Below are 19,809 nucleotides of genomic sequence, written 5' to 3' on the forward strand. Positions count from 1 at the left end.
TTTCACACAGCTCCCTCTGGAACCAAAAAAGGCTTTATACAGCTTTTTTTCACATATCCAGAAGCTTTTGATGTGTAAAATAGGTAAATTCCCCTTTCAGCTGAGCTCCTCTACTCCTTATTACCTTAATCATACTCATCATACTGTGTTCATCCATCTTTTTCCAGCCCTTCTGTTCTAGTCTCCCTATTATTCCAAGCTCAGAAAGAAGTCTGTGGTATAGGTTGAAGTTGTTGATGATTGCTTCTGTTCAAGAGTCAAAATGCATCTGTGGTGTTGTTAGCTGTGAGGACAACTCAACCATGATAACACCCATAACCCTGTCATCAACACTCAGCAGAATGGCTGCAAAGTACGTTGGTTCTGCCAGTGGGAACACGGCGTCTCACTCTCCGTGGTGTGAATCGGAGAAATGCTGTCAGATTCAACAGGCATAGAAGCTTAGTGTCACAGAGGGACAGACATGGAGTGCGTATACGAGTGCACGCTTGTTTGTCTGATCACTGAAACTCAAGTTTCACAAGCCATACACTGTGACCAATTTACTGAATAATATCAGGGTGAAACTACAGTAGCTTCCCTTTCACTCATACATGCAGCTCGAGAGTATCGCCGCAAACAGAAGACCCTCCTGATGAGCTGTTTCAAGCTGTGTAAGTCCTGCCAGTGTGCAGGGTTTGCTTTGGAGGATGCAGTGGGTTTGCTGTGCTGTGTGGATTCTTATGAGCTTTCACTGCTGAATTGAACATAAATAAATGGTCAGTTCCTTCTGTGAGATATTTATCATGCTGTAGGAAATAGAAGCCGATTGGATTTTTTTATTATTTCCCGGCCATAATGTGTCATGTTTGAAATGTTGTCTTGCAAATTATAATTTTATAGCTGAAATAACATGAGGCCATTTTCAAGTTAATTTTTACCCCTCTTGTGTCTGAGTGCTCCTTGTGCAGCTTTGTCACACAGCTGCTGTTTGGGCTTTTCACCAGCATTTATCGCTTCAGTTTTGGCTTGCAGTCGGATGCACATTTTGTTTGAGTACAAGAATCAAAGCTTGTTTTCTCTCCAAAGATTGCTCACTGTGAATTCAATCAAAGTATGGATTTTAGACCCTGACCTGGTCAGGTTTGAAATATTTTTTTTAGAATGAATTGATCCTTTTAATCATTTAAAGAACTTTGCACTTCAAGGCTTTGATTTTGTTTTGGTTTGGCATAAAAATGTTTCTACTAAATTTATGGATCAACAGACATTCTCCACTGTATTTTTGACTGTTTTCCTGGGTGTATCTGTGTGGTTTTTTTTATAGGAATGCACGTCTTGGAGTGGAACGGTGTTCTTCTGACAGGGAAAACCTACGAGGAGGTACAAGGGCTTGTCGGACATTCGTGTAGTGAGGCAGAAGTGTGTGTCAGACTGTGAGTATAACCTTTGTCACTTTCAATCTCTCTCTCCTACATTCTTTTTTTATATTCCTTACTCATACCTCACTTCATTTTTCAGTCCAGTCATTGCTCTTTTCATATCTCCTGCCTCTCTGTCTCTATAGTGCCACCAGTCACCCTTCACTCATTTTTTTTCAGTAATTGTCATGACTTCCAATAGCTAAATTTTCCCCTAAATCATACATTGAATTCTATGAAACACCCACCTTAAAAATAGAACCTGATTTCCCGTTTCACTCAAAATGAAGTCATGATTGCTAGCTTTCCAGTTCCACACTTATGTACCCAAGGTCTGATTGGGTTTATACTGTAAGTAATCAGTTCTATTCTATCTTCATCTATATTTTTCTATTTTTTTAGTAGCTGCTTCTTTCTTTTTTCCTGTTTTTAGTGATCTTAACATGCTGGCTGAGTCTGAAGGTTCCCAGCACCTGGATTTCCAGGAGCACAGCAAAGGTGAGCGACAGTATTTCTTCTTCTTCTCTACCACCATCCCTCCTCTTTAGCATTTCTCCAATTAACTTTTGTCTCTTGCAATTTTCATAATGCCTTCATCTACAGTTCTATCTTTTCTCTTGTTCAGCCATTACTTAAGGCCTGTGTCTTCTCTGTGTCTGCATTATTTCTGGAACATTAGCATATTCTCAAAAGAGCTACCTCACCAAAGAGACTGAATATCCAACTAGAAATTTTCTGTTCCTGATTTCTGTTGCCTGGAATGTAGCCCAGAAGTTAAAGAAGAAAACTGGTGACCTGAAGGTTGTTGGTTTGAAGCGTTGCACTGGAATGCTCTTATGTGTCAGTGTGTGCAGCTGTGAAGCTGTTAATGGTTTCTCTTCCTGTATGAATCGTGTGTGGGTGCCTTTGCTTAACAATGCTCTTGTGTGACCCCTCTAGGTGACAGACCTCCCAGGTCTCCAGGTGTTGACCCCAAGCAGCTGGCAGCTGAACTGCAGAAGGTGTCACAACAGCAGGCTCCCTCCACCTCTTCCTCCACCCTGCCAGCCACCACCTCGGCGACTTCCAGCCCCGGTCAACCTGGATCACCGTCCGTTGGCAAGAAACGCCACAGCAGCAAGGCGAGTACAGAGCGAGTTACAGTGAATCCCTGATTATTAATGCCATTATGGATTGCTGAACAGGAACAGGTGCTCTCTGGTTATTCCTATATCTCCAGAAGACTAATGGAGACCACACTCTATTTACATAACTTGAACAGAATTTTTTTTTGTGGATCATATTCATTTATGGTAGTGCATACCAAGTTTATCAAAACACACCAGTTAGCGTTTCTTTTACTATCAACATAACATTTTTGACAATGCCAGTAAGACAATAAAGATGCATCAATTTTGAGAGTTAAAGTTTAGCCTTAAATGCTGCATAAAGAACAGCATTGTATAGTACAGTACAGTACGTTGTGTACAGTATTAACACCCACCAGTGAACACAAATTCTCCGCCTACAGATTTTTGCTAGCGGTTACTAAGCATGTTGCTTTCATCTCTTACAGACTGCCGAGGGAACGAAGACCCTGTCCCACCCCGTCTCTGGAGAGATACAGGTCTGTTAAATGAAGGAGTGAACTCAATGAACTGCAGTCTTTTAGTATAAATGTGGTTATTTTAGCTGCATGGGTATAAAATGTCATCACTAGTATTACTGTATCTTTTTGCATTTTGAAAACATGAAATCAAATGAAAAGCAAGAAAATACAAAGTGAATCATCTAATTTATGTTCCTAAAACTGTAAATTTTCACACAACAATCAGTTTTCTTTTATTATTACTCTCCCCAAATGTATTGTATTAAATGAATCCACTGTTATTCAATGTGCATTTTTTTTTTGCAGCTTCAAATCCACTACGACAAGCAGCTGGGCAACTTGATCGTTCATGTCCTGCAGGCCAGAAACCTTGCCCCGCGGGACAACAATGGCTACTCTGACCCATTTGTTAAAGTCTATCTCCTACCAGGGAGAGGGTGAGTCAAGGGTGTGGAAACTGCAAGCACACCCCGAGTAGTTCAGGACAGGAAAAAGGTCAGTGTAGGAGAAATGATATAAAATTAGTCAAATGTAACATCAGCTTTGTTGATTTAATACTGTAAGATAGAAGTGTTTAAGACTGTTTTCATCATGTACTGTCTCTTTCAGCCCGTTTTGGAGAGAGAATTTGAGTGATACACCTGCTTAGATATTCCCATTGACATCCAGACTATAAAGGCAGCCACTTTGTTAAGCACAAACCTAATTTCCATTCATTTTAAAATCGATTTACAATTGATTTTGGCTTACCATGACATCTTTCAATGTGCAGCACATGCCCTTTCTTTGGTATCAGTTCCATAGCACCTACACACTGCACATCAGGTCTATCAAATGTTATGTTTTATAATGTAGCTCCAGTGACTTCATGTGATATGAACACCCTATTACGGGACTCATCAGCCCCTTATCACTGCTGAATGACACAAATGTTATGTAAATGATACGAAGTTGATAGCGTACTTGTGTTGATGTTGCCCCCGTTGATGGGTGTTCTACGGTAGTTGTACGTGCAGTCAAAATCAATAGCTCTCATATTTACTTGCAATATGATCCACACTCCCTCATAAGTACAGGGCTCCATTCTCACTGTGACTACACTGTAATGTAATTGACTTTCCCACCTCCTCTGCTGGATGAGGTCCCTCGAGAGAGTGATTTTTTTTTTTTCCTGGGATCATTTCAGATAAAAGCAATAACATATGGCTGTGGGCTTGCAGATGTCACTCTCACAGACAGTTTGACACACGTGCAGATGCAAACACCACTGTAGACAGAGTTAGGGTTATGCTAAAGGAAGTATGAGAGTGGCACCCACAAGCCCTTCAGCCACAGTGGTTACGGAAACATGCACACTTAAGCGCATGTGTGCACATATTCGTGTATATGCCACATGTGCGTATACATGGGCTCTTTCACAGCTAACAGAGCACTAACTGCAATCCATACAGAGGCTTTTCAGTTGCATCAATGATCTCCTTGCAACCACATGGAGGTCCTGCAGTGAAACAAGTGGTTGCATATACTGGATTAGTGCACAGCAACCAGGAAAGAGAGGAAAAAAGATTGTTTGAATATGGTGCAAGTATTTTATATTTACATGTAAATATGTAAAAGTAGAAAGTACAACTTTGCTGCTTCTGCGGGAATCTGTACCTCAGGAGTCAGCCGAGGGAAGTTACAACTCTTGTGAGTTTCACATTTCAAAAATACAACTATCTACTAGCAGTAAAGTAATGATGATTTGCTATTTAACATCCTACATAAAAACAAAATAGATTCAGTTTATCAGCGACTAAAGGATGAGTTTCCAGTCTTACTAAAAAATGACATTCAGGTGACAAAGTTTTATACATGCAATCAGCTCTTCACTCTTTCCCATGAGTGGCAGATCTCCACTACGGTTGCCAAAGGATGCTTTCACCTGAAAGCTCTCTCTACACACATTCAGTTCATGACACACTTAAGCACAAATTCAATCCACCGCTGCAGCACACCACCACAAGCCCCAACTCCTGCCCCTTTCCTTAAATACACACTCAGTACAACCTAAATTGGTACCTACTGTACAGTAATCTCCCCTTCCCACATACGCACTCACAGTCCACACACACTCTTTGACCCCCCCACCCTCCCTCTGACTATTGTTTCTGTATGTTGTTCTCTATATTTAATGCATGCTGGACCCCCTCAGTCAGGTCATGGTTGTCCAGAACGCCAGGTATGTGACTTGCCCACTCTGATTATGACACTTTGGTCCTTTGGTTCTGTTTTGGTTGAAATTTGGTTGTCAGTTTGGTCGAAGTAACTAAAAGTCCAGTTTGTTTTCTAACTGATGGGAACCTTTTTGATACAACTAGTTCAGTCCCACTAACACTCTTCTCCTGGTGATGTTCCCCTCACATTTAGGCTTAGAATAGAATCACTAAATATTAACATCTGCCTATCTCTTAAACATAACAGATACATAAATACAGTCCCCTGTGCTGACAATAAACATTTTCCCAGCTACCTGTTGTGTTTTTCTAGTAGATTGCCCTTTTTTTTTGTTCCTAACCATTGTAATTTGAACCCTAACATTGCACCTGACACCCTTTAGTTTGTCCCTGTTTTGTGATTAAAATCCCTCAGTAATGTATTACATCGTGCCCCGACATCGTACTGTACCCTCGATACCCCGCCACATTCTATACACACTTCCATTATTTTGCTCTGCAGTTCCTTATTCATTTCATTATTTTCTAATATAGATCGTCCTTGTCTTTAGCAAACTAACTCCTACACACTGACTTAAACCCTACACACTGCAAAAAACATCCATCTTAAAGTCATTCATTCTAGTCTAGTGAGTCTGCTGTCATGTAAAATATTCTTTTCCTCAAAACAGGTGAAAACCAATCAGTCAGTAGAGTCAGATTATTTCATCATATCTTTTGTAAATTGACAATTCAAATTAATTAATTTTTAATTAATTTAAATTAATTTTTTTTTATTCAGTCATTGGCAGAATAGTTTACCTGACTGTTTATTCCGGTCAAGATATTGGCACAAATAAGTCAAACTCTCTGCTCACTGGCATAACTTTTCACCTATTTTGGGACATTGAATTTTATCAGACTAAATGATGGACATCAAAATGGACTTTTTTGCAGCGCACCCTGACATTGTACCCTGCCGTCCATGCACGTAGGCCCATACATCAATATCGTCACATTGTGCTAGCTTCCAAACAATGTGCATTACATTCATTCTCTCCCTTCTACTGTCACATTGTGGCCTGCTCCAATATATTGTGCTCACTGCATTGTGGTGGTCCACTGAACTGTCAGGGCTTTTACATGTGCTGTCGGTGACCCAATGTATCTTGTTGTAATGTGTTCCCCCAGTGCTGAAAATAAGAGGAGGTCCAAACATGCAGGCAAGAGTCTCAACCCTGAGTGGAACCAGACTGTCATCTATAAGAATATCCACCTGGAGCAGGTACTGTATGTGGTCACTGTGGTTGGTATACTCAGCCAGTGGCTCTAGTTATGGCAGTATCAGTTTGTTGGTCGATCAGTTTGCCGATTCACCACTTATGATCCAGACTGAAATATCTCAACAACAATGAGATGGACTGTTGTGAAATTTTGTAGCAACATTCATGGTTTCCAGAGTATGAATCATACGGACTTTGGTGATCCCCTTTATTTTTCTCTAGTTCCACCATGAGGTTGACGTTTTTGTTTTTTAGTAAAATATCTCAACAACTAATGGATGGATTGCCATTAAATTGGGTACAGATATCTTGTTACCCAAAAGATGAGTCCTAATGACTTTGGTGATCCCCTGACTTTTCATCTAGTGCCACCAGCAAGTCATACTTTTTACTCATCCAGTAAAATATCTCTGCATAGACATTCATGTTCCTGTAACTTGGTGATCTTGTAACTTTTCATTTAGTGGGGTCATATCTAACAAGTTCGACAGTGTAATTTAAAGATTTCATTTTAATAACCTGACAGAATAATGTCAATACTGAATATACTTTCTATAACATTACAGCAAATAGTCAATACATGGAGGCACGAACAAGAGAACCCCCAAATGTGGCAATTTTGCACGTTCATGTTAAAAAGAATTAATACACACCACAACATATTGCCTTTTCTCTGCTGGCATGCTGACTAGCATTGAGGCCATTATTTTTAGTAGAACAGATGGATGTTGCACTGGGATTTAATTGTATCATTTTAGATCCCATTTTATATTCTTTGGGCTCATATCAGTCACAGCAAATTTATGGACTGTTGTCTTTTCTGTTTTTTCTGAGTTTTCTTTACAATCTATCTAAATGTCTCCTCTAACTTGAAGCCAAGATCATAATTTTTCCCCCTAAGGTTTATTTTGCCATTTTGCTGTGAACTTCGCAAAGATAAAGAACTACGAGATATATGAACTCTTTAACTATGTGTGTGTGTGTATGTTTCAGTTGAGGAAGAAGACCCTGGAGGTGAGCGTGTGGGACTATGACAAGTGCTCCTCAAATGATTTCTTAGGAGAGGTAACCCTTTTTGACAGTATCAGTTTTACCTCAAGGGTGTATCGATGCATTTTATGCATATACACATTCATTAAACTGATTGTGTTTCTTCCTAGGTTCTTATTGACCTGTCTAACACTGCTCAACTGGACAATGTCCCACGGTGGCTCCCCCTGAAGGAGCAGAGTGAGGGAGAACACCATCGGCGTGCCCACTCAGGCCAGAGCCGACACGGTTCTTCTAAACCTTCCTCACAGCACTCCTCCCCTAAAACCACTGGCTCCTCTCATGATAACCAGGATTCCCCCAAATCATCTGTAATCAAAAGCCGAAGCCACGGGATCTTTCCAGATCCGGGAAAGGGTAGGATGCACGATGAATTCCCCTCACCTGCTTGATTTTATCATCTTCATCCCCTAACAAACCCTCCGTACGCTACTGCTTTTCTGCTTTTTCTGTTTTCCTCTCCTCTGTTCTGTTTTCTTTCTTTCCGATGTCTCCTCCTTTTTGCTCTCTTCCTGTCACTGCTTCTCTCTTCTGTTTTTTTTCGCTCTATCTCGGTGTTGACCTTTGTCCACCTGTTTCTCTCTCTGCAGTCCTTTCTTATCAGTTTCTCCCTCTGCTCATTTTTACACACCCACTGTAGCTTCAGCTTCATGCTTTTTGCATTCTCATGGTCTGTTTTCTTGGTTGCCATGATGTCACCCAGCTCAGAGGCCTAGCCTTAGCTTCCCTCTATCTTTCTTCTAACACAGAGGGCAATATGGCCGTGGAAGGCTTTGAATGCTCCCCTAATTCAGGGAAAAACATCCGTCAAATTTGTTGAGTTTGCTACGATATCATAGATGTAATAAGGCAGTTACCATGCTGCCGACAAGATGGACTAACTCACTAACCAACTACTCACAAAAGTTTACACTGCGGTAAGAGCCGCTAAGTTCACTAAAGTAAAAGATAGTTTTTTGTTAATTTGGTGAATCTGGTTGTTTTAGACACGCAGGTGCCCACTATCGAGAAATCTCACAGTAGCCCTGGCACATCGAAGCCTTCCCCGTCCGAGGGCCACAGCCAAAGCCACAGCCACGGACACAGCCAACACTCTCGCTCGCACGGCGCTTCACGCACCAGCAAAAGCGCAGCACGGCAACACCATCAGGACAGCAGCACTGGAAGCGGCGGAGGCGCTGTCATAGCAACGGGCGATGCCCCACAGCAGTCACAGCAGCAGCCGCCGCGACGCCTCCAACCAAGTAAACCAAGACGCAAATAAAGCCTACGCAGCATGGCCTCCTCGCACTCATCTGTTCAACCTTCTGTTGAGTTTTTTTTTTTTTTTTTTTTCTTTTTGTTCCTTTAGTTTCCTTTTTCTATTCTTGGTTTCCCTCACCCTTTACACCCTCTGGTCCTCTCCCCCCTCTGTAATCACAGTGTGTCAATCCTCACCGCTTCTCTTCTGTATGTACTCACAAGTGTGTAGAGTCAGCACCTCACCTGTACTGTAGCACAGTCATTGACCTTCCTAAGTTTGTCCATTTTTCTATAAACCCAAAGAGGCATAATGCATAATACTTAAAGGCCAGTTCTAGTGACTTAAAAAACATTTAACCATTAAAATTATTTTCTAATACTACCATAATATTAAATTATAAGTAAGTAAATTATAAATAACAGAAATCATTATTTTCATGTATTTTCATCAAGTTTTTATTCATGTTTTTCTGTTTTTAATAGTAATTTAAATACATTTACTTTACTTAGGATGAGTGGAAGTATGAAAAAAAAAAAAAAGTAAATCTAAAAAAGGAACAGCAGATTTGACGGAACAAATCAGCAAAATCTTTCAATTAAAGTCAGAGCACTATGACGTTGCCAGTTCTCTCAAATAACAAGACTAGCAGATTCTAACTTTGAGCAGAGTTCACCAAGAAAAAGAACAAAAAAAAAACATTTTGGATGGATTAATCCAAGCAGTAAAACAGAAGAAAGTTGCACTCCCACCCCCTCCCCAAGATATCATTAACCTCTTTTGGTATTATTTTGGAGTTCTTTTTTATTTCTATTTCGTTAACAAACAAAGACCAGCTTTTCTGAAGCTCCTCCTCTGAGATGGCTGTGCATGCAGTCCGCTACCACCCCCCCCCCCCCCCCCCCTTTTTTGTTTGAACAACTCCCGGACCCACAATGCACCTCAGTAGATGCTGCACACCCCGCCCCTTAGTGACATGCGGGAGGGGCGAATGTGCACTGCACACTGTGGCTGCATGTGATTGACAGTCAAGCTGGTTGCCATGGTGAAGATATACCGCTCTCTGAATCTCCATCTTGCTCCTCCCTCCTTCCATCTTGAACTTCGACCCATGACCTTTGTTTCCTGGCGTTGACCCCCCCCTCCCCCGACATCTGACCTGCGCCTGCGAAAAACAAAACACATCTAGGCCAAAGAGGCCGCCTCTCACTGAGGCACCAGAGACACAGCGTAGTAGGTGTGCTCACCATTCAGAGAGCCCAGTCTGATTGGCTGCCTGCCCTGCCATCGGTTGTGTCGGCCAAAGGGAGCAGAGCAGACGGCAGACACCTGACCCTCAGGAAAGCTGTGTCAGAAGAGAGGCCACAAAGCATCGGAGGTGAGAGTTTGCCCAAGAGTCTCCTCTCTGTCGTGTGACTGAAGCACAGATGGAGCAAGGAGAGAGAAAGAGAGAATGAAAGAAAGAGAGGATGCGATACTACTAACGCACACCTGCAGAAAGAGAGAGGGGAGTCTTACAAGCTAATAAAAGAGACAGGAAGACAGAGAGAAAGTTGCACTCAGCCACATCACCCAGAGATCCATGCAGCGAGACACACTTCCTTTACAGCCATCAACACAGTTCACTAATACCAGGAATGTTTTGCAACTGGGATATGATTCACTGAAAGTAAATACTATACCACTGCCACATCTGCTGCGTCATGACTCCCTCCATTAGTTCACTGAACTGGTATTAGTGAGCTTTTTCAATCCTTCAGTGACATTGTGTTGAGTGGCACAGGAGAAAAAAATGTGTCGGCATGGATCCTGTTCTGCACCACATTCACGCTTGTCACGTCATTCATACTCTATCACACTGCCTGATCAATTTAAAAACATTTAAACATAAACATGTATTTCTTAAAAAAATTACATCTAAAATGTCTCGCATATAAACAGATTACTTTTTAAACATTTATGAAAAAGGTACATTCATAAACATCCTTTAAACTTCTCTAGTGTTGAAACAGTAATGATGTTTTTAAACTAAATATGCTGAAATTGAGTTTTAAGATGACTATAAATATTACATATAGATGACTAACAATGTCAGTAGGGTCTACGTGCCTCTTGTTTGGTCTTATGTTTGCATAAACATATATATGTAATATTTCTCTGGATTTATTTGTCTGTTTCATGTTAATGCTTTATATGTGAGTCTTGTCTTTGTCTGAGAGAAAGATTAGTAAACTGTTTGTCCATATGCTTCTTGCTAGTCCTCAGTGTTTTTGTGTGCTATTCATTACAATACAGTCTCCTGTTCTTCAAATAAGCTTCCCTTCTGACTGTGACATAAAATATTTTGAGTATCAAAGTTGATGATGATAGATTTCAGTTGCCGCAGGTATTAACTAATGCGTCTTGGCTCTAGTCTTAACCTTCTTGGACCTGGCAGAGGTGCAATTTTTCTTCCTGTCTGTTTGTTGTGATGGGTGTGGTCGTATCTCTGCGCAGCTCGGTCAAGCTACAGATCAAGTGATGCTCCCGTCACAGCAGCCTCACTGGACAGCGGCCTGAGTGGCAGCGCTTACAGCCTATTGGACGAGGAAGGAGAAACAAACGAGGTGGACAGTGCCATCTTCCAAGTGCCAAGATTGTGAGTCAGCTAATTCAAGATATTCCTCTTAAAGAGCCTGTCAGTTTCACAATTTATAAATGTGTATTTGATGCTTAGCGACTACTTTCACTATTCTCAACTCTGACACACCTGTTTCCATTCAAAGAAGAAGATATAAATCAGATATCTGTAGTCTTAATATCTATCATTTGATTCCCCTCTCTTTAGTGGAAAGATCCCAAATGGCACAGACGTGATGAAATCATCAATGGGACACGGTGACGCTGAAGGTTAGACAAACTGTACATCTTTGTGTATTTGTACATTCATAACTGTTAATGCATTGATGTAAAATATTATGTATTTGCCTGTTTTCATTGCAAGTTCAGTATGAAAACTTGTGTATGTGTCGTTAAAATCATATATATATTTACTAACAGTTTACAGGTTATTTTCATTAGTCTATCTTTGCTGTTTTCCACTTGTGAAGTTGTGAGTCACGTTAATATGACTCATGCAAAGGTGGAAAGAAGACCTTGAAAATAGAGAAAATACCCGAGGTTCGTCATTTCACAGTCACATTAACAACAAGGTGGTTAATACACACACAGATGAACACACATCCTTACTCTTTCACACTCTTTTTCTCTTTATTATCCGTTCACTGTTCGCTCTGTCTCAGTGTCTCTGTCCCCCTGGTAACAAACACACACTCACACACACAGAGGCTATCCTTACAGTTTGCCAGGGTCTTGTTGACCCAGCTTTCAAAACTGTCATTTCCATTCAGTTGCCAAGGCAACTAGAGGCCAGGCAGAGCTCTTCATAACTTCTCCCCATCCTTGTTTAACAAATAAATGTGATTGCTCGCAGGCCATGTTTGAAATTACTCATGCTGAAAGTATATTTAATGTCCAGTAGAGGGCAGTCATACAGACAGAGAGGATGCCTCTTTTCCAAGAAGAGCTGAGAAGAACAGAGAAAATGGGAGGAAATTGATAGAAGGATTAAATAACAACCTCAAATCCATATTCAGTGTATATCTCACCGTATCTGACTTACTAAATGTGTGTCTATATTTAGGTAAGTCCCAGGTAATGGGGGAGATAAAGATCGCTCTGAAGAAGGAGATGAAGACGGAGGGTGAGCACCTGGTCCTTGAGATTCTTCAATGTCGCAACATCACCTACAAGTTCAAGAGTCCAGACCACCTGCCTGGTAATGGAGAATAACTTATCTGTACACATACAGTAACAACACACATGCACAGTTCCATGAATGCTTGTCAATACTCAAAAAGAAAACCAGATAACATTTTATTTTACAGGTCCCTTAATTTTGATTTAATGGAAATTTTCTGCGTAATTTGCAGGTATTTAATGGTTAATCTTTGGGACATTTTACAGGGGTGGTGTACAAATTATAAGAAAAAACTGAAGAAAGTGTTAGGTTGGTTTAGTTGGTGAGTACCCACTCATTATATTTCACATGTAGTTGTGAATTTGCAAAAAATCTTAATAAATTTGACTTTTGACAATTCTCTACTGACAGAAAATACTTAGTTTTCAGTGTGTAATTTTGTGTGTCAAAATATATATTAGCATATTTTTCAATAATGTCTTAAAAGTAGCTGCTGTTAATTCTTAGGACATTTCCTTGAAAGGATTTAAAATTTGGTAGTTTACGGGAAATGTGCTCATTAGAGAGTTTGTTGTTTTAAGAAACAACCTCATATATAATTTGACACACAAAACTACACACTGAAAAGTATTTTTTGTCAGGTAAAGAATTGTCAAGAATTTATTAAGAATTTTTGCAAATTAAAAATTACATATGAACCCAAATATAATGAATCGACACTTAGCAACTAAACCAACTTAACACTTTTTAAAGCTTTTTCCTATAATTTGTACCAAATTGCACTACAGTCTCTGGATAATGTCCTAAAATTTAAATGTCCTGGCCCTGGGAGTGTCAAGTTTAGACAAATGTTAAAAAAGGGATTTTACATGATAAATAGCAATTTAACATTATCTACACACAGCGTGATTTAGATGGATTACATATTAACTTGATGTTATGAACACTAGACAGACATGTCTCTGATGTACACAATGAAATCAGATCTCTAAAACACAGATTGTAGACACCCACTTCGCCTCCTCTTGTGATATTTACATCCTGATACCCCAGCTGCCTGCTGCTTGTTTGAAATTGCATTTTCCTCCAGATGGGATCTGCACACAAAGGTTTATTCACACTGACAGTATGTAGTTGCTCTGCAGGACAGAATGTGAATCAGCATCAACACTTTATTATTACTATGTCGATGTGCATCTGTGAGTATTTCTAAAGTTGTGTTGGGTGATTGGTGTTTCGTCTCTGTATTCTATGTGGTCTTTCATTACTTACATTCTTATTGCCCTCTAGTGGTAGGCTAAAGAATGATTTGAAACTCCACCCACCTCCAATAATCACAAAAACCCATCTTCTACTGTTTATGTTGATTAACTTTTTCAGTGCAGTTGTTTTCACTTCAAAGGCACAACTTCAATTCAAATGTTTCCCTGTCTGGTGTGTTTCTATTGAACATCAGGGCCTGCATGTAATATGGGTACAGAGTTGGCTTTTGCAAAATCTGTATATAGGGTTCTATATTTTATTTTGCTTTTTGATCATATAAAGAGGTTTTGGTTTGTATTTCTGTGGTTGTATTCTTTCATGACAAATTCTAAACATGACATAATGACAAGAGTACACAGAAAACATGACAGATTTTACAGGGTAGAGTTACAAATGTACAGATCCTACATACAAAACGGAAAAAAATTGTATTCAACAAAAGCAATCAGTTATGCATAAAAAACAGGGATATAGGATAAAAATAATGTCATGGATGTGTGTCCTTGCCCACAGATCTTTATGTGAAGCTTTATGTGGTGAACATCGCCACCCAGAAAAGGATCATCAAGAAGAAGACCAGGGTGTGTCGTCATGACCGTGAACCATCTTTCAATGAAACCTTCCGCTTCTGTATGAACCCAACTGGACACTCCTTACAGGTAATGCCCCCCTACCCCTTCATAAAAGAAATAAATGATGAAATGAAATGTTTAAGATGTTTTTTGACGGACGTTTCATCCTCCCACGGTGGCCTGCCTTAACTTATTTCTTTGTCTTATCTATTGGTTCTTTTGGTGCTGTAATGTCCAACGACCTAAGCCAGCAGCTAGGAGTATATAGAAGGAGAGACAGTCGACCAAATATCTCAATTAGGACTGCAACTAACAATTATAACAATTATCTTCATTATTGATTAATCTGCTGATTTTTTTTTCAATTAATTGAATAAATGTTTTGTCTATAAAATGTAAGAAAAATTGTAAAAAACGCCATCATAATTTCATGGTGATGTCTTCAAAGGTCTTGTTTTGTCCAATCAACAGTCCAAAATTCAAAGATATTCAGTTTACTATCATGTGTCACATACGAAAGCTTCAAATCCTCAACTTTGAGAAACTGAAATTAACAGATGTTTGGCATTTTTGCTTAAAAAAAGGACTGAAGTGATTATTTGATTATCAAAATAGTTGACAATTCATTTTTTATCAATCGAATCTCTAATCTCAATAAAACACTGAGAATCTGAATAAAGTGATTCCTCATATTCTTCACGTTGTTTTATGTTACTCCCCTCTCTCCTAGCTCAATTTGAGGTCACACACACACACACAAACACAAACAAATGCACACAGACATATTTTGAAAACTCAGACTATCTGTAATCATCCATGCTCCAGTCTCTTTGAGATTGAGGTGGATTCTTTTAAATACTCAATCATATAACACACTGTTTCATTTTTCTCACACCAGCTGTTCCTGGTGTCCAACGGGGGAAAGTTTGTAAAGAAGACCCTGATCGGGGAGGCCTACGTGTGGCTGGACAAAGTCGACCTACGCAAGCGAGTGGTGAGCTGGCACAAACTGCTCGCCAGCACCGCTCAGATCCACTCATAGAAGGAGACTAAACCTTAGAGGGACCGGAGAGATTCTGATCCACTCTTGTGGGATGGGGGGAAAAGGTGGATTGGGTACAGGGGGGTGGCGAAAATATCTCTTTCTTCAATCTTTGTTTCAGGGCTCGGAAAGCTTGAGTTTTGGTAGAGAGGCAGAAGAATAATGATGATCTGATGTGATTTCTGTCATGCGGCGCGTGTGGAGGAAGTAGTTGTGTGTTTACAGGAAATTAACACATGTTTACAGGATGTACAGTGTAGTGTAGTGTAGCCGGGGCTGAGATCAGAGGACAAGTGCGGAATCAACCAGGTATTACACACTTTCATCGACAAACACACACACACACACAACACACGCACATGAATATTAACAACAATTTTGCACACATTCATTCACACAGAAGAGAACATTTTAATAGATACAGGGAATGGACACACATGTAGATTTATTTATTTAGATGTTTTATCCATGAAAGATTCTTTAAATGGACTCTCCTCATCGCTTTATTATGATCCGCAGAGTTTTATTGATTTACAAAGCATTTTGGGAATGAAATATTGAAGACTCCGCTACGGAGACCTCTTATTTATTTTTGTATTATGATATTAGCATAGAGTTCTATCATTTGTCTTCTCCTCAATTATTTAAGTAAAAATCTATCCTGGGAAGCATAGTATATTTTATAACACACTACCTAGCATTCCAGTTCAAGAGAGAGAAAAAAAAATCTCTGAAGGCATGTTTTTGAATTTATTAACAAAAACATCTATGTGTTCACTTTGGACCCCCTCTTTTCTCTCCCTAAGTGTAAACTGCATTCTATCAAATGATGATCATTGTTTGTTAAAGAGTCAATATTGATATATATGAAATTGGACACTATATATTGTGCGCATGAGTCTATCTATTTGGTATGCAGTGCCACATGTTCTGCACAAAAAAAAAACAACAACCTCTAAGGTTCAATTTGTATATAGTGAAGTAAAATGTTATAGCTGGAAATTAATTATATAATATATAGATAGATATATAGATATCTTTATCACGGACAATCGAGTCTTGATGATTGTGACATAGAAGTTTTATTTATCCACGATGCCCCTTAGAATGTGAGACATGTACCATATGAGATTTACGCATTTTTTTGTTTTTCTTTATACATTGTGAGATCCAAGCACATTACCGGTCTGCTTTTGTTCATGAGGGCAGTCAACAACGCACGCTTTTGTGGTATTTTGCACTTTTCTGCTTAGAATGTAAAACTGACGTCATTATCCTCCTTCAAATGAGATAACCAGAGATTTTTTTGTTGTTTCCAAGGAAAGGAAGTAGAGAGGTAAAGAAAGGCGATGGCAACATCAGGAGATATTGTAGCGAACAAAAGGCTGGATACTATCCACGAAAAAGCACTATTATCATTCTAAGATACGACAATGCTATTAAAGCAGCATGTTGATGTTTTGTTCCAGCTGTTTTTGTCATATCCGTGTTGTCTTGATATACCAGTTACACTTGGAAACTTTAATGTTGTGTCTTAAGAAATCTATCATACCCATATTGTCTTGAGAAAGGTCATCCTATGTGCTTGTACGGGGGGGGGTCAAGAGGCAGCTGGTTTATTTATTAACATTTTCACTTATGTCAAACTTAGCAGCGAAACTACACTTAATATCTGAGTGATTTCTATGCAACATCTTCTGTATAAAGGTGGTAACTGCATCTTGACTTGCCAGAAATGATGTACTGAAACGTGACACTTTGCGAGAGAGAAACATTGCATCAGTCAAACTTTTATATCAATTTTTTTCTTGCACTGCTGTGTTTTTACGTCCTCCACGATATGGTTATTGCTTTAATATGTTTGGGTTTTTTTTATTTTGTATTGCAATATGAATCTTTATTTATTGCCTGTGAGACGATTTCATATGTTGTATTATATTTGTTTACAGTACATATCAGGTGTACATAAAATTTTGTTTTTATACACAATGTAGTGCTTGTTTACAATGTTTAGAGGGCCTGAAACTCAGAGAACCAACTTTTTTGCCCTTGTGCAGGAACACACACTCACATATGGAAACACACACACACCGATCCTAATTTCAATGAATCAAGATAAGAAAAAAAAAAACATTCCTACTCAAATGATTCACATCTTTGTATGCACTCTCCCTTTGAATAGTTTCATTTTCCTGTATGTGTATGAGAAATTACCAAAAAAACAACAACATTGTAATCATTAGACATTATACCTGAAACAATAGTAAGGTCAGTGTGTGTTTTTTGTTTCTTATTAATTTTATACCCATGTGCTTGTGTGTGTAGCATCTTCATTCCAAGTCCATGCATGTCATTAGCTCTAATGCATATCTCTTCTTTTAAGTGTTGTCAGTCTAAAAATGTCAACTTTAAAATCTCTTGAACACTTTCACACACAAAGAATAACACACGCTCTCTCACACACACAGATGCCATCTCTCTATTTCCAACCTTGTAAATACATAGCTTTTTTATACTGGGGTTTGGGAGCAATAGGTCTTTTAGCAGACTAAAAAAAAAAAAGGTGTGATCATAGAAGTAACAGGAAGTTGTTTTTCTCTTGATCAATGTACAGTGGATAGACTGAGAAACGACCTTATGTCTGTCTATACGGACCCAGATTTACCCGACCCTTTACACCAAACACTAAAGGTTTACCAGAGTCTAACTACACAGAAGTCTATCTACAACTCAAGTAGTTGCAGGAGAATTTAAATGTGCTCACAATGGATGTTGCATGTTTCATTGGTGGTTCATACTATTTTTGTGTCCAGATATTATTATAGAAAAAAAAAACAACAAATGAGGTAGAGGAAGATATAGAACAAAATGTTATAGAGAGGGAAATTATGAAGAAAACTTAAAATTATCAATGACGTATGCTGACTGTACAAAGATTATGCTTGTAAAACCTGTCTGGTTTTTCACTTGTAAGTAAACAGAAAAAAAAAAATCTACTGTCATGGTTTTGTGATTGTATACAGGAGGTATTGATAAATTATGCAAATTGTGCTGTAAAAATGGCTGTTGCCCCATGTCTAAATATTAAATATCAGTACAAATGAGATGTTGTTGTGTGTTGCCTTTGAGTTATATTGCATATTGCATTATTAATCATAACAGTGGAAAAGGGAGGTTTATAAGGGATTATCATAACCTTCTACAACTCCCTGAGAGGTTTCATAGCTGGTGTGCAGATGATGTAATAACAATAATGTGAGGTAACAGAATATAGCCAGAAGATGGCGCCATGTGCCTTAATTTTGAACAATGTCATGGAAACATCGTCATAAAGTTTACATACCTGTGGTACATCAACACAGATGTTTTCACTTATTTGGATGATTAGGTGTGTGTGTGCAGGCTTTTATGCTCATATACAGTATGTTGGGCCATTACTTATGTGTAAAACATAAATTAGGTATTACAGGATTTCTATAAGACAAAAATAAAGTTGCATTTTCAGCTCCTGTCAGTTTCCTGAACACTTTCGGTTGTTCCTTATATTGGGCTTTCTCACAGCAGACATTTACAAGCACAGCTGTTACTAATAGCACAACAATGACTCAGTTCTATTCAAGTCTCCCAGGTCAGGACAGTGAGTCAGCATGCACAAAACCAACACTCTCAATCTGAAACAGCTACATGGAATTCAGCCATCATTAAATGTTATTATTTACACCTGTGCTTTTTACTGTGACATGTTACAGAATGGTATCTATCATTGCAACTGTGGACAAGCTTCCCTCCATTGTCTCTCCTTGCTGGAGCCTGGAGGGTGGAGTCAAGTCATCAGAGAGATTCAGCTCACCTGCCTGCCCCCAGTTTCTCTCTCTCCTCCAAGCCTTTTGGTTGAGTTTGTTTGCTACATGCTACAACATCTCACGTAACAGCACATTTATGCATCGTAAATACCACTGATGTAGCATACATCTATCCTCATATATTACCACTTTTACTTCATTTTCTTCTTTAAGTAGGTGAAAAAATAAACCTTTACTTGTAATAAAAGTTACGACTCATGTGTGGTCTCCTTCCCACTAAGACAACAGTAACACTATTCTTCACTGCTTGTTCCTAAAAGCTTAAGAGCAACTCTCAGCCAATACAAATGAAAGATGTCCTCTTTGTTGGTTTGGCAAGTCATAAAAAGAATCAGGAATAGTTTCCATTCAGCTCGTTGTGTATAGTTTTTAAGTAGTCTCATAAATCTGTGTGGCATTGGTTCTCTACACTGGTAGTCCTAACACAGCAGCACTGATTTGTGAGCTGAAGGAGACACACAGTGTTATAATGCTATAACTGTATTGTGAGTGGATAGCAGGGGCATTTAAAAGCCATTTGAGAGGCCAAAACATTCACTAACATGCACACAAATATTGGGCTTAATTTATAAGA

At 39.1% G+C, this 19,809-nt stretch overlaps 1 protein-coding gene across 2 annotated transcripts in view; it reads left to right on the forward strand.

Moving 5' to 3' along the window:
* Positions 1 to 18,461, forward strand: part of pcloa (piccolo presynaptic cytomatrix protein a) — a 58,818-nt gene extending 40,357 nt beyond the window's left edge. Inside the window, exons 12-27 of one of the 2 annotated variants that reach the window (XM_042404015.1) lie at positions 1,307 to 1,415; positions 1,834 to 1,898; positions 2,340 to 2,521; positions 2,956 to 3,006; positions 3,295 to 3,425; positions 5,183 to 5,209; positions 6,375 to 6,468; positions 7,460 to 7,531; positions 7,627 to 7,873; positions 8,503 to 8,760; positions 11,253 to 11,394; positions 11,584 to 11,645; positions 12,439 to 12,573; positions 14,272 to 14,417; positions 15,229 to 15,324; positions 16,693 to 18,461. In XM_042404015.1, the coding sequence (XP_042259949.1) occupies positions 1,307 to 1,415; positions 1,834 to 1,898; positions 2,340 to 2,521; positions 2,956 to 3,006; positions 3,295 to 3,425; positions 5,183 to 5,209; positions 6,375 to 6,468; positions 7,460 to 7,531; positions 7,627 to 7,873; positions 8,503 to 8,760; positions 11,253 to 11,394; positions 11,584 to 11,645; positions 12,439 to 12,573; positions 14,272 to 14,417; positions 15,229 to 15,324; positions 16,693 to 16,704 (1,829 nt within the window). In that variant the 3' untranslated portion in view covers positions 16,705 to 18,461. Of the gene's footprint in view, positions 1 to 1,306; positions 1,416 to 1,833; positions 1,899 to 2,339; positions 2,522 to 2,955; positions 3,007 to 3,294; positions 3,484 to 3,597; positions 6,469 to 7,459; positions 7,532 to 7,626; positions 7,874 to 8,502; positions 8,761 to 11,252; positions 11,395 to 11,583; positions 11,646 to 12,438; positions 12,574 to 14,271; positions 14,418 to 15,228; positions 15,325 to 16,692 lie in introns of those variants that run through there. The other variant, XR_006094060.1, reaches the window with a different exon arrangement.
* Positions 18,462 to 19,809: the final 1,348 nt, after the last annotated feature.

Source organism: Thunnus maccoyii, chromosome 23 (assembly GCF_910596095.1).
Source record: "Thunnus maccoyii chromosome 23, fThuMac1.1, whole genome shotgun sequence".
Classification (NCBI taxonomy): Eukaryota; Metazoa; Chordata; class Actinopteri; order Scombriformes; family Scombridae; genus Thunnus; species Thunnus maccoyii.